At 47.0% G+C, this 14,601-nt stretch overlaps 1 protein-coding gene and 1 long non-coding RNA gene across 2 annotated transcripts; both read left to right on the top strand.

Moving 5' to 3' along the window:
* The first annotated feature begins 2,028 nt into the window (after positions 1 to 2,028).
* Positions 2,029 to 8,020, top strand: LOC144736146 (ARL14 effector protein-like). The gene is made up of 3 exons (XM_078618723.1): positions 2,029 to 2,558; positions 5,409 to 5,485; positions 6,129 to 8,020. The coding sequence occupies exons 1-3, from the start codon at positions 2,502 to 2,504 to the stop codon at positions 6,337 to 6,339; spliced, it is 345 nt and encodes a 114-aa protein (XP_078474849.1). The 5' UTR covers positions 2,029 to 2,501; the 3' UTR covers positions 6,340 to 8,020.
* Positions 8,021 to 8,348: 328 nt separating this feature from the next.
* On the top strand, positions 8,349 to 10,977 carry LOC144736176 (uncharacterized). The gene is made up of 2 exons (XR_013588724.1): positions 8,349 to 10,347; positions 10,703 to 10,977. It is a non-coding gene; the product is annotated as an uncharacterized LOC144736176 (long non-coding RNA).
* The last annotated feature ends 3,624 nt before the right edge of the window (positions 10,978 to 14,601 follow it).

The following is a 14,601-nucleotide window of genomic DNA, read 5'->3' as shown; positions in this document are numbered from 1 at the left end:
CAATGTTTGTATATTCTTGGTTCTTTCGGTAAAGTCACGTAGAAGGGAAATAATACAATAATATAAATATAAAACAATAAAAATTCTCACGACGTTTCGACTGCAACACAAGCAATCATCATCAGGTGTGAAATCCACAGGTGTGAAATCCACAGCAAGAAGAACATTTTCTTGCTGTGGATTTCACACCTGATGATGATTGCTTGTGTTGCAGTCGAAACGTCGTGAGCATTTTTATTGTTTTATATTTATTTTATTTTATTATTTCCCTTCTACGTGACTTTACCGAAATAACCAAGAATATGAATCCCTGCAGTCACGAAAGCTTTAAATCAATGTTTGTATGTTCATCACAAGTGTCCGTGGTGTGGTCATCGCCGTACCTTGACTCCTTTGCCAAAGGTATCATCTATTTTGGCGTTTGAACCAAAGTCGTAATTATAATAGATATTGGGGGGGGGGGGCATCCCCACCAATATTCAAATATGCTCAAAATACCCCCAATGTATTGCTATAAAATAGATTTCTTCTAGATTTTAAGTTTTCGTGACTGCAAGGATCCATACTCTTTGGTTCTTTGTGACTTTACCGAAAGAACCAAATATATTTCTGTTTATTTGATTGCGGTTATGGTTGTACTTTATTAATCCCTAATCTCTGCCATTACATACAATGAAACAAGAAAAGGTAAAAAAAACAGAGCAATGTAATACAATACACTATTATTGTAAAAAAAAGATTTTTTTTAATATTTTAAGCAGGAAATTCGTTTTCAAATTTCTATATTTTTCTGGTGGGGGGGGGGGGCCCAGACCCCCTGGAAGATTTGGTCCCCCCCAATGTTGACTCCATGGATACGGCCTTTTGGTTTGTATGTTCACCACAAGTACCCGTGCTGTGGTCATTGCCGTACCTGAACTCCTTTGCCAAAGGTATCATCTATTTTAGCGTTCGAACATCTTCACGCCTGCCGTTTTATTTTGACAGAAAGGGACTTCCATGGTGAACTGGACTCCCATGGTAAACTGGTTTACCATGGTAAACTGGACTCCCATGGTAAACTGGACTTCCATGGTAAACTGGACTGCCATGGTGAACTGGACTCCCATGGTGAACTGGACTCCCATGGTAAACTGGACTGCATGGTAAATTGGACTGCCATGGTGAACTCATCTCCCATGCTAAACTGGACTCCCATGGTAAACTAAACTCCCATGGTGAACTGTACTCCCATGGTGAACTGGCCTTCCATGGTGAACTGGACTGCCATGGTGAACTGGACTCCCATGGTGAACTGGACTTCCATGGTAAACTGGACTGCCATGGTAAATTGGCCTGCATGGTAAATTGGACTGCCATGGTGAACTCAACTCCCATGCTAAACTGGACTCCCATGGTAAACTAGACTCCCATGGTGAACTGTACTCCCATGGTGAACTGGCCTTCCATGGTGAACTGGACTGCCATGGTGAACTGGACTCCCATGGTGAACTGGACTTCCATGGTAAACTGGACTGCCATGGTAAATTGGCCTGCATGGTAAATTGGACTGCCATGGTGAACTCAACTCCCATGCTAAACTGGACTCCCATGGTAAACTAGACTCCCATGGTCAACTGTACTCCCATGGTGAACTGGCCTTCCATGGTGAACTGGACTGCCATGGTGAACTGGACTCCAATGGTAAATTGGCCTGCATGGTAAATTGGACTGCCATGGTGAACTGGCCTTCCATGGTGAACTGGACTCCCATGGTAAACTGGACTGCCATGGTAAACTGGACTGCCATGGTGAACTGGACTCCCATGGTAAACTGAAATCTCATGGGCAGGGTGATCAGCAACCAAAAAATTAACAAGTGCCACTTTTTTCGGAATTCGGTAACGACAACAGAAATTTAGATTTAAAGCTTTCGTGACTGCAGGGATTCATATTCTTGGTTCTTTCGGTAAAGTCACATAGAAGGGAAAAATAGTTTTCATTATTTTATTATTTCCCTTCTACGTGACTTTACCGAAGGAATCAAGAATACAACAGAATTCTCCACCCAACTCAAGAGCCGCAATGTTGGAGTCCTTTAAAGATCCACAGTTCGCCGACCCCTCGGCTGTTATATCCACTCTGTAGGTGAAACAACAACAACAACAACAACCGCCATTCACCACCACGACGCTTGTGCCAGGCTACGTGCACCTTCACATTCAACAAAAGACGAGCGCACGAAAAAACCTCTGCTCTGGTAACGCCATCGCCATCACATCACTCCACTATCAACCACTGCCCTCCTCCTCCTGTTCCTCCTCCATTGCCGCTGAACACAACAACAACATCTACAACTCGCTTTGACCCAGACGCCGGCCGAGAGAGACACACACAGACAAAGGACGACTCAAAGTCGACTCAAGTAGTCGTCCTTTGTCCACCCAGAGAATGCACCCTCGGTAAGCGGCTGAGAGAGAGAAGAGAGAGAGGGGAGGGAGGGAGGAGAGAGACTTGGAGCCATGAGGCGAGCAAAACGTGGGAAGGAAACTCCGGGAGCACAACAGCAACACGACGAGGTGAGTGAGGGTGGTGAGGATGGTGAGTGGTGGTGGTGAGGGTGGTGAGTGGTGGTGGTGGTGGTGAGTGGTGGTGTGAGTGGTGGTGAGGATGGTGGTGGTGAGGGTGGTGAGTAGTGGTGAGGGTGGTGAGTGGTGGTGGTGAGGGTGGTGGTGGTGAGGGTGGTGGTGAGTGGTGGTGGTGAGTGATGGTGGTTAGGGTGGTGAGGGTGGTGGTGGTGAGTGGTGGTGGTGAGGGTGGTGGTGGTGAGTAGTGGTGGTGGTGAGGGTGAGTGGTGGTGAGGGTGGTGGTGGTGAGGGTGGTGGTGGTGAGTGGTGGTGGTGAGGGTGGTGGTGAGTGGTGGTGAGGGTGGTGGTGGTGAGTGGTGGTGGTGGTGAGTGGTGGTTAGGGTGGTGGTGGTGAGTGGTGGTGAGGGTGGTGGTGAGTGGTGGTGAGTGAGGGGGGTGGTGGTGAGTGGTGGTGGTGAGGGTGGTGAGTGGTGTTGGTGAGGGTGGTGAGGGTGGTGAGGGTGGTGGTGAGGGTGGTGGTGGTGAGTGGTGTTGAGGGTGGTTAGTGGTGGTGATGGTGGTGGTGGTGAGTGGTGGTGAGGGTGGTGGTGGTGAGTGGTGGTGGTGGTGAGTAGTGGTGAGGGCGGTGGTGTTGGTGGTGAGTGGTGGTTAGGATGGTGGTGGTGAGTAGTGGTGAGGGTGGTGGTGAGTGGTGGTGGTGAGGATGGTGGTGGTGAGGGTGGTGGTGGTAGAGACGCAATGGAGGATTTGTAAGGGCCTGGGGTTGTCCTCACACAAAGACAAAGATGCCCCGTGTAGCCTCAACAGACTGCAGGGGCAAGTGCTGTTAGCGAGCACCTATGAAGGCCGGCACCGTGGCACACGAGGGGGTGGGTGGCCAGCACCACGCCCGGCCGCCTTTGTCTCCCTAGTGACGATGTTTACTGCACACCGCACCAGGTACTCATTTGAGGCTGAGTCGACCTAGGGGAGGCCCGGGACCGGTTCAGATAATCGTCACCGGCGGTGTTGGCCGTGAGCAGGAATCGATCTGGAATCGATCCCCAGCAACAACCATTCGCCACTAAGTGGCGGTGACGTCACCACGACGCTTGTGCCAGGCTAGGTGCACGTTGAGGCCACGTGAAATGCCCTCATCACCCACCCACGATATTGAAACAAAGATATATTTGCAACCACAGTAATCGCCACGGTAAGCACATTGCAGTGTAGGGGTAACATTTAATGGATACTGTGTATACTTGGAGTTTGCGTGTCTCGTAAAATTAAAGGGTTCCGTAAGTCTTGTGACCCCCCCCCCCCCCCATTTAATTATCTAAAAAGTAATGTTTTTATTTTTATTTAAAGCTTTTGTGACTGCAGGGATTCATATTCTTGGTTATTTCGGTAAAGTCACGAAGAGGGGGAAAACGAAAATAATAAAAATAATAAAATTCTCACGACGTTTCGACTGCAACACAAGCAATCATCATCAGGTGTGAAATCAACGGCAAGAAAATTGTATTGTTTTATATTTGTATTCTTTTATTTCCCTTCTACGTGACTTTACCGAAAGAACCAAGAATGTGTAATGTTTTTAGTTTAAGTAATCTTACCGGTAAAATTATTTTTTTGTGTCTGTCTGTGTTCGCATATCTTTGTAATGCTTTTAACAGACGATATTGTTTACGTTTTAACAAAGTACACAAATACAACAAACTAAGCCCATACCACCCACCCACAACCACCCTCGGAATTTGTTGTTTCCCACACATCTAAGGGACCGTCCATAAATGACGTCACGCACCTGGGGGGGGGGAGGGGTCAGACATTTGTGACGATGTGTGACGAGGGGGGGAGGTTAGAGAAATGTGACGTCACATCAAAATGCGCAACTTAAAACAAATATAGACAACACGTTCTACTTAATTAAATAGACTCTTTAATAAATGTTTTCTCCTACAACATCAGAGTGCAGCGCCACATTAAATACGCACTACAATGACAATAGTTTAAAGCAATTTGAAGCATATTTTATTTTCGAAATTGAAATGTGTTTTTTTTTTGGGGGGGGGGGGGGGTGGTGGCAGAGCTTTGTGACGTCATATTTGAAGGGGGGGGTCTGACTTTTTGTGACGTCGTGTGACGAAGGGGGGGGGGTCCAAAATCGCGTGACGTCATTTATGGACGGCCCCTAACTAAATAAAGAAAAATTGGGTGGGGAGGGGTTTACAATTTTTAGAAACCTTTTGTATCAACATTTTACCCCCACTTTCTAGAACTTTTTGGTTCAGGCCTTCTCTTAGGCTCTTAAAAATTTGCTGACAGACAAATGGAACACCGGGCTATTATAATAGCTCAGTATTTGTGTATGTATATGTTAAGTTTTTTAAGAGCTGACAAGTTTTTAAATATACATATTTTCCCCCGGCCAAAGCCGGGTACTTCCTGCTAGTGTTTATTTAAAACAGAAGTGAACATGCAAATCGAAAAAAAATATGTTCGGGGAGCGATTCCCATCTCAGGTTAAAAGGCGTTCATGTCATATCTCTGTCCGCCTGTGTTGTTGACGGGGCCACTGACAATCATTAAAACGATCCAATGAAATTGTGTTGCTATTTGGGACTTGCCCCTATGTAAAACCGGCCAAATTTACCAAATGCTTTTCCAGGCGCTTGGAGACAAAAACCACTGCTAAAATGGCCCACCTCGTCATGCCCGTCTTGCTAGCCTACGTCCTCCTGCACGCCGGCGTGAGCGTCGGGGTTCTCGCCACAGATCGTTACAAAGCCGGGCCGTGCGCGCGTGTACGATTATTCTTCCTTGTTGATGCACAGGCTATCTCCCTTGTCGCTTCCGCAGGCAGCCGGTGACTTCAACCCCGAGACGAGCAAACGAGAACGTCGCAAGCTGCAGACCAAGCTTCAGCAAGTGGACAGGTGGGTACGGGGTGGCGGGGGTGGTTGGCTGTGCAAAGGGGGTAGAGAAACACAGAAAATCAGAGGCTGGGTGTAATGGAGCGAGTTCTCAGCGGTTGAGGCGAACAGCGCGAAATCGTAATGCAGCGAAGTTCATTTGGTGGTGGAGGGTCACGACACATTTATAAATAACGCGATCTAACCCAAAAACGTTGATTATGAATAATATTGGTCGCGAAAGCATACGTCTAAAACTGAAGTTCATTTCCCGGTTGGCAGTATTGACTAAACCTACCCCCCTCCGTCATCGCTCCGAGGTGAATAAAATGAGGATGACTTTGTGGGCGAAAGCAAATATTTGAGCACGACGTCACGTTGACTTCACCGCTTTCAATGAAGGGGACGATTCAACCCGGGAAGTTGAGTTGGTTTAATCGACTAAAATTGCAATCTTCCACTTATTTATTCTTGGCCCCCCCATTTTTATTTTTTGTTGTGGTCAATCACTCTCGCTCCTTGACACCAGACGATTTCTGATGTCGCGATGGTTGTCGTGGATTTAAAAGTGCACAGCGCCCAGTGGCCTCCTCTCTCCTGTCCACAAGCCGCTGCCGTTCACCCTTCACCCCCCTCCCCTCTGCCGTCGCCGCCCGCCCGCCCCTAGCCGCGTGTACGACTCGCAGGGCCGGTTGGTGCGGGGCGGCGTGGACGCCTGCGATTGCCTGCAGGACGGCTGCCCCGGCTGCTTCTACCCCTGCTCGACCTGCAGCTCCACTCGCTGCGGCCCCACCTGCCGCCGGGACCGGCGCTGGCTCTACGAGCGGCTGGAGACGGAGGGGGGCGGCTCGATCGATAACGTCTACGCCAGCGTGTGAACGCGCGCGGGGAGATAACTGCCACGGTTGCGCTGGTTTTTCGACGGGCTCGCGGACTTTCCGATTGCGAGATCGTGCCGTCGTCGGTATGTTTTGCATTCGTGCCGCCAGGGCTGTCACGAGGGCGCCGTGTTGCACTGGCGGCGTAGTCTGCAACAGTTTCTCAGTAGCGGGGGGGGGGGGGGCGGCAATGTTGCTACGTCGCTTCCTGATTGGGCGATTTTGAGAGTCGTTTGCGAATTTGGCACAAGTGAACTGGTAATGCCGGCACGCGTGACCGACGCTTAATTTTAAATAACGTCCCCTGTTAAAGCAGATGGGCACGTATATTTTTGGTTTAATGCACCGGCTGCAGTATTAACCAGGGTTGCCTGCTGGGCTCAAGCTGCGTACCTCTGAAACGACGAGCAGCAAATGCAGGAACGGAACGGATTAGTTTTGCACGCCTGCGCTGAATTTCCACGGCTTTTCCACAATCCAACTGCAGTCCTCGGCATTGGTTCACCGTCTGAATCGTTCGTTCGAGACGATGCTTGCGACAACAGCTGAGATCATCAACCCGTCCGATTTGGTGGAAAGCAGCAGCTTGGATCGACTTTTCGACTCGTTTATGAACAACAAAAGTTGTGCGTGCGTGGCTATTGGGAACGGCCGATCGATCCTTTGGTTCATTTCTACTTGGGTATGGCGTTGTGTGGCAACTCTCGCAACTCCATGGACAGATCTGGTAAAGGACCTAGCTAGAGAGAAGCTGTATGGACGCCTTCAATGCCACACCTCCAATTGGCACGGTTGGCTACGTGCGGCACAAAAGAAGTTCAACATACATACATACATGCCTCCGCTGATTTTGCAATGTTCACAATGGTCAGTTCCCAATGTGGTCCAAGCATGGTCTCATTCGTTCATTCAAGCAAGTGACCTACGCCGACTGCTGAGCACATGGGGAGGTAACGATTGATTGATAACGATTAGTTGATTTCAAGTAGTTCTATAGACCGGGGTCCTTCAACTGACTTCTGGTGGCCGCTATAAATTTGGTGGGCCACGTGCGATCACATGTTACGTGCGTGCTCGCCAACCCCTACCAATTTAAGTGGTGGGCTGCTGATTTTTAAACACCACCGTCAAACACAATCGCACCGCTTTTTCGAGTAAACATTTCACGCGACGTTTTCCTGTTTGCAAATTGTCATGAGACGAACGTTACTTTAAACCCGCAGAGCAGATGGAAAAGTGCGGCCGGCCACTCCCGTGTAGGACAGAGTCACTTGGGAAGAGCTCTCGGAAGCAGTTCTGTGAGATCCGCTTCCACGGATCATTCTCTCTGCACACGAAGGGTTGGTTTCCTCGTTTCGTGTTCGCGATGGCGACTTCGCAAATGGAATAAGATTGTTCCCGGCAAATGTAAACAATTGTCAAACTCAATGTGGCAGGTGGTTTTTGTTTTATACGGAAGGCGCACTGCAAATGTTGACAGCGGCGAGTGGCGGGAAGTGTGCATTCTGTTTAGTGCTTGCGCGATCAATCAATATTGTCTTCCGTCTTGTTGTAAAATTGACTTGTGATATTTTATTTTGCAATTGCTTAAATGTTTACCTTAAGTGAGCGCGACACAGCCTTTACCCTTGGACTGTGTTATTTTAAACACTTGCATTTCGAATAAACATCGACGCGGTAATGCACTTGCGTGGCAAGTTTGTTCGGTGTAATTCTTTTTCTTCCAGGAGAACAGATGCGGTTATGGGTGTTTCAGCAAGTGCGAACTGCATGTCAGTGTCTCGTAAATATAAATGTACTAGCTTAACTACCCGGCTTCGCCCGGGACTTGGATTCATTCACGCCCGGACGCCTTTGTCTCCCCGATGGCGATGTACACACACCACACCAGTTACGCGTTTGAGGCTGAGGCGACCTAGGGGAGGGCCCAGAACCGGTTCAAATAATCGTCACCGGTGGGGCTGGGTGGGGGGGTGGGAGGGGTGGGGCTGGGTGGGGAGGGGCTGGTCACCCCGTGGTGCCTTTATAAAACTCAACGTTTAACCTACTCACGCCGGCTTGTGCCCGCCCTCACAGTTGGCCATAATTGCGGAATACACCACGCCGCCGTTGAGCCTGGCCATTGACCGAGCAACCCAACGTTCCTACCAGCTCCTTCCGCAGGAATGTGTTTTTTGTTGACATGCGTGGTGCCTTTTTCGCTTAAATCTGCCACTCTTTTAAAGTCCCCTAACTCGGGGTTGCAGGCTTCGGCTGCGATGTGGCAAGAAGACGGAGGTCCAAAGTAAGGGATTCTTGAATCTATCTGTGCAGAGCTTTGAGTGTTACCATGTTCTCGGTCTTCCAAACGAAGCCAAACACTCACTGAATGGAATTGGCCAACGATGCCAATGCAAGCTCCCGCTGAGTAAAAGAAATACATTAGTATTATACATCAATGTTTTTTTTTTACATTGGGTGCTTAGAGGGAACCTGAAAGAAAAGAGACAGTTGTAAAGATAAAAAAAAAACTTCTCAAAATAAAAAATACACAAATAAACTTTATTCTACTACACCCAAAATACAATATCGTTTGCATCGATGGTTGCTATTAAGAGGAGCTATTCAGTCTTGATTTGAAGCTTCCGTGACTGCAGCAATCCATCCTCTCTGATTCTTTCGGTAAAGTCACGTAGGTATAAAAAATAAAATAAAATAAAAACGACGTTTCGGTCTTCAGGTGCTATTCAGGCTGCTGGAGTGCATGAAGCAATATTGAAGTGTGTCCATCACCATGCCAGCCTGGCTCCCTTTTGTCTTTCCGGCGTCAACGATAACAACACACAAGGTCCCCATTTTAAGCCAAGATGACCTAGGGATGACCCAAGCCTTAAAAAGCTATATATATTGATTTGCCACAGACGCTCCCCGACAATAAATCCCTAGCCCAGCTGGGCCAAATCCACCAAACCTTGGCCATCTCTACCCAAACACACACAGCCACACACCGCACGTGGAGGCATCACCTAAATCACGCGGTCGTATACAGCTCCGCTCATATTAACAATATACATCACGTGGCTAGCTCTGGGGGAGTCTATAGGGGCTTAGAACGGCCACACGTAATGTATGGCCCCGCGTTAACTTTGAATTAGAAGCAAGCCGGTAACTTCAGAGGGCAGGAGAGCGATTACAATCTGAACCTCGCAGCTCTGAAACACTAGCTTTGACATTCTGGCAGCTTTCAAAGCTTGGGGGGGAGGCACAACATTGCTTCCCTGGTGAAGGAGGAAGGGCCCCACATCTGTAAACCAACGGTGGTTGATCATCACGACACTTAAAACGCGAGTAATAAACACTTTTTAAATACCCTGGCTACCAATTGACACATTCTTTTGAATGAATGAATACCGCGGGGGCTAAAGCTGTCGGCTTTTTTTTTTGTTCCATATACATTAACATCTCTTTTTGTTTTCTGCTACGACTTTATTATTTTTTAATGCCTCCTCGGCTGTGGCTCGATTCAGCAGGAATAGTCCGGAACGCAGTTTTATTTTTTTTTCTTCCAGGAATTAATTTGGCATCACAACCTCGCCCGATTTTGTCCTGAGCCTCTTCCGTAGCATTTTGGGAATATCGCTGACGAAAATTGTAAGATTTCGATTTAAAGCTTTCGTGACTGCAGAGATTCATCTTCTTGGTTCTTGCGTTGTGGCCGAAACGTCGTGAGAATTATTTTACTTCCCTTCTACGTGACTTTACCGAAAGACCCAAGAAGATAATTGTAAGATTGTTTTTAGGTTAGGCGTACCTTGTAATCAATCTCTTGGTGCTGACTTATTACGTAACGTACATCATATAACATCAGATGTCATCACACCAGTTGCATCCAAAGTGATTTGGTTATAGTGACCATTTGCGAATTTATTTTACGGAAGTCGAGCATGATCTCCCTACGGTATGACTTTCTCTCACCAGTGGTCAGTAGATAAAGGTACGACGCTGGTTCGATGTTAACTACCTCGCCAGGTACACAGGAGTCGTGGGTTCGATCCCGACCCTGGCGCCTGCTGCTGTATATTTGGAGTTTGCGTGTCTCTCTCTCATCATCATCATCACCACGGTGGCTAGGAGATGTTAACTACCTCGCCTGGTGTGCAGGAGGTCGTGGGTTCGATCCCGACCTTGACGCCTGCTGTATATTTGGAGTTTGCGTGTCTCTCATCATTATCACGGTGGCTAGGAAATGTTAATTTCCTCGCCAGGTATACAGGAGGTTGTGGGTTCGATCCTGACCCTGACGCCTGCTGCTGTATATTTGGAGTTTGCGTGTCTCTCTCTCATCATCATCACGGTGGCTAGGAGATGTTAACTACCTCGCCAGGTACACAGGAGGTCGTGGGTTCGATCCCGACCCTGGCGCCTGCTGCTGCTGTATATTTGGAGTTTGCGTGTCTCTCTCTCCCCATGGTCGCATGGAGTTACCTCCGGGTCCTCAGAGTTTTCCTCCACATTTGGAAACTTACATTTCGAGTATTTGGCTGCTATGAATTTCCACGTGATAAGCCAATTTGTTGACCTATCATTTGTGATTGCCAGGTCGCTTCTGAAAAAGAGCTGTATGGGCCTTACCTGCTAAAATAAAAAAAATAGTTAAATAGATAGCAATGTAATAATTCATTGTTGTGCTGTGATCCAATTCCCCTACGTCTGGGCTCCCCCACCTCAATCCTGAGTTGAAGGCGGTATAGTACTATAGTAATAGAGCAAGTGCATAATCACTGAACCGGAATTAATAGTCTTGGTTCTTTCGGTAAAGTCACGTAGGTAAAAAATTACATTAATAATTAATACTAAGGGCTTGCATCTTGAATCCTTGCCTCACTTGATGCAGCAAATCTGGCTGTGACGGTCCCACCTGATGACGGAGACGTGTTGCCTCCGAAACGTCGTGATTTTATTGTTTTATTTTTTATTAATTTTAATTTCATTTTTTATCTACGTGACTTTACCGAAAAAACTAAGAGTATGAATCCTTGCAGTCACGAAAGCTTCAAATCTAGAACGGAATTGATAGCTTGAAAGCATTTAGCGCGGTGCCCGTAGCATATGTAGATACTTTTGCTACTCGGAGAACCCGGCACTGGATCCAACATCTGGTTCGGGTGGCCGCAGTGTCACACCGTGGGGTTGTCTTTAACGTCTCCACTTGTGGAGACGGTGTACGCAGTCTTCACAATTGCCAGCAGATGGCGACAGAGGACTGCATGAAGCTACCCCCCCCCCCATCCCAATCCCTCCTTGCACGGGACAAGCAATTGGCTTGAACTGGTCAAACAAGTCGTGAAAACTCGTGTGTTTTTAAATCCTCTATATTAAGTTCACTTGCTTGCTTGCTTGCGCGCTTACGACCGTGCAAATCTTTCGGTCGTTTTTTAACCCACTTCCCGTGATCCAATCGAGCTGACATTTTGCACACAGACTCGTTGTGCGTGACAATTTATTTTCGTGAAAATTTTGTTCCATAACTTTACACTTTTTAGGAATTTTTTTTCTATTTAATTACCAATTGCTTAATGGTGGCAGGCAATCATCTGACCCATAGGTGGCAGCCATCTCAAGCCAGAGGACGAGATGACTCTAGCCGCCACGCATATAAAGGATTTATAGTGAAAAACTTTGTTTTTACGGGTTAATTTTTTTTTGCTAAAACTAATTTCTTTAGAACTGCTTTTTGCGTGTGTTTAGTTTGTTGTCCTTTACCGCGCCTCCGATTAGCCACCACGGTTAGCGAGGTAAGGTGTGAGAGTTTCAGTTTCATTCATTAGGTTTGGCCCTACTTCTAGATTTGAAGTTTTCGTGACTGCAAGGGTCCATACTCTTTGTTTTTTTCGGTAAAGTCACGTAGGTAAAACGAAAAGAAAGAAAATAAAAAGAAAGAAAGAAAATAAAATAAAAATATGTTTCATTTTATTTTATTTTTTACGTACGTGACTTTACCGAAATATCAAAAGAGTATGGATTCCTGTAGTCACGAAAGCTTCAAATCTGTCAGCCATGCGGCCCGTGTCGTACGTACGTTGAAAGAAGTTTCAACGTACGTACGACACGACATCAAATACCACGATATGACGATTATGGTGAGAAAGTTTCTTTAAACATTGTCAAAAAAATACTCCCTTCTAATTTCAACCATTTCGATGTTGAGCGTTGATGCACAACACTTTCACGAGAACTAAAGATGACAATTCTAATCATCGTGTATAAAACCACTTTTAGATTTACATATTACTGTCCTGTGGCTGGCATCGTCCATGCAAAGGGGCCGCAGGCAAAGCTTCAGGGCAGGATGAAACTGGAAGCGTGAAAAGTTGGTGGGTTAGAGGTTACACGCGGATCGATTACAGAATTAAAACTGTGAAATGAGTGGCACTTTTGATAGCGAAACGTCCGTGCTTCGAAGGGACGTTGGATTATGGTTAAGACTAAATAACAGAGGTGGGACAAAGTCATTGTTATGCAAGTCCAAGTCGAGTCGCAAGTCATCAAATTCATGACTCGAGTCTGACTCGAGTCCAAGTCACATGACTCGAGTCCACATCTCATAGGTGGGACAAAGTCATTGTTATGCAAGTCCAAGTCGAGTCGCAAGTCATCAAATTCATGACTCGAGTCTGACTCGAGTCCAAGTCACATGACTCGAGTCCACACCTCTGCTAAATAATAAGAAGAATAATAACAACGGAGCGGCAGGCCAAGGAATGCAATGCGAGAACGATTTACTGTAAACACATCCACAGCGGAGATGGAGCGACGGGGACCAGATCGATTCTTATTGTTATACATCGCGAGAGGCGGCAGCTTGGGGAGGTTTTCATCCAGCAGTGGATTGGTCACGGCTAATGATGATGATGGTGGTATTGAAGAACAAAGCATGTACGCATGTTTTAATTTCTTTCGCACCCTACGTAGACAAAAAAAATAGAAATAATAATAGAAATAAAATAACCGTGCTATTATTTTATTTCTATTATTAATTAAAGTAGTTTATTATTTTTTGTATGTAAGTGAAGCATTTGTTATTTATTTATTACCTACGTGACTCTACGGGCAGTGTTGAGTCTATGGGTAGTGTTAGTCTCTGTGGAGAATGTATGTATGTTGAACTTCTTTCGCACCGTACGTAGCTAACCGTGCGAATCGGAGGTGCGGTGTTGAGTCTATGGGCAGTGTTGAGTCTATGGGTAGTGTTAGTCTCTGCGGAGAATGTATGTATGTTGAACTTCTTTTGCACCGTACGTAGCTAACCGTGCCGAATCAGGGATGCGTGGGGAAGGACAACAAACTAAACACACAAAAAGTCACTTCTAAAGAAATTAGTTTTCAATTTGGATGTGAAAGTGCGTAGCTCCAGCGGCTGCCTAATATCGGAAGGAAGGAACGTTCCAGACGGTCGCAGAAGCAGCGCATCTGAAAGCGCCACGCGATGCGGTGACCGCCACCGTCTTTGTTCGATGCTTTGCCAAAAGCGGCTGCGAGGATGGGCGGAGTTTGCGAGATGGTTCACGCACCTCGACGAGTTCAGCTAAAAGAAGTTCCTAAAGAAATGAAGCTTTCGATCTGGAGCATGGGTGGGCAACCTTGCGGCTCTTTAAAGGGGCCGCTTCATGACCCGTTCTTTATTAAGGGGCCGTCCATAAATGACGTCACGCGATTTTGGACGATTTTTGACCCTCCCGCCCACCCTTCGTCACACGGCGTCACAAAAAGTTAGACCCCCCCCCCCCAAATATGACGTCACAAAGTCTTGCCTAACCCCTTTTCCCAGCAGACAGCGCGTATTTGACGATCACACACTCGCGGCGTTAACCAGGGCAGTCCGCTTGGTTCGAACTGCGAAACCAGCTGCAACAGTCAGCCAAGTTTGCTCCCAATTGCCCTGCCTGCATTGTAAGTGTGGGGCTTTGGCCTGTGCCAGTCATAAACAGGCTTCTTTTCTCTCTTTGCACAATTTGTACTAATTATGGGCAATTTTAGATTTCGGTTATGGGATGTGACACAGGACACAGAAGGCCGCTTTGACAGATTTCCACATCTGGTTTATAGTAAGCGCACAATTAAATAGAAAGATCATCTGGGGTTGTGAACTTATGAACACGTGGACTCTGACATATCATCTAGCTGCTTGGTACAACCACCAGCACCGCAATCATCAGCCATGGTCCATCCACTGCTGGATGATGACGTTCCTCTCTGACAAGATGCTGGATTACCCCCCTTTTG

This window comes from Lampetra planeri, chromosome 59 (assembly GCF_965212315.1).
Source record: "Lampetra planeri chromosome 59, kcLamPlan1.2.h2, whole genome shotgun sequence".
In the NCBI taxonomy this organism is placed as follows: Eukaryota; Metazoa; Chordata; class Hyperoartia; order Petromyzontiformes; family Petromyzontidae; genus Lampetra; species Lampetra planeri.
The sequence above is the reverse complement of the archived record's forward strand: the minus strand, read 5'-3'. Positions and strand labels throughout refer to the sequence as shown.

Coding starts and splice junctions, on each gene's coding strand:
- LOC144736146 (XM_078618723.1), top strand. CDS start 2,502: ATGAGGCGAGCAAAACGTGGGAAGGAAACTCCGGGAGCACAACAGCAA. Junction 2,559..5,408: donor CACAACAGCAACACGACGAG/GTGAGTGAGGGT, acceptor TCGCTTCCGCAG/GCAGCCGGTGACTTCAACCC. Junction 5,486..6,128: donor AAGCTTCAGCAAGTGGACAG/GTGGGTACGGGG, acceptor GCCCGCCCCTAG/CCGCGTGTACGACTCGCAGG.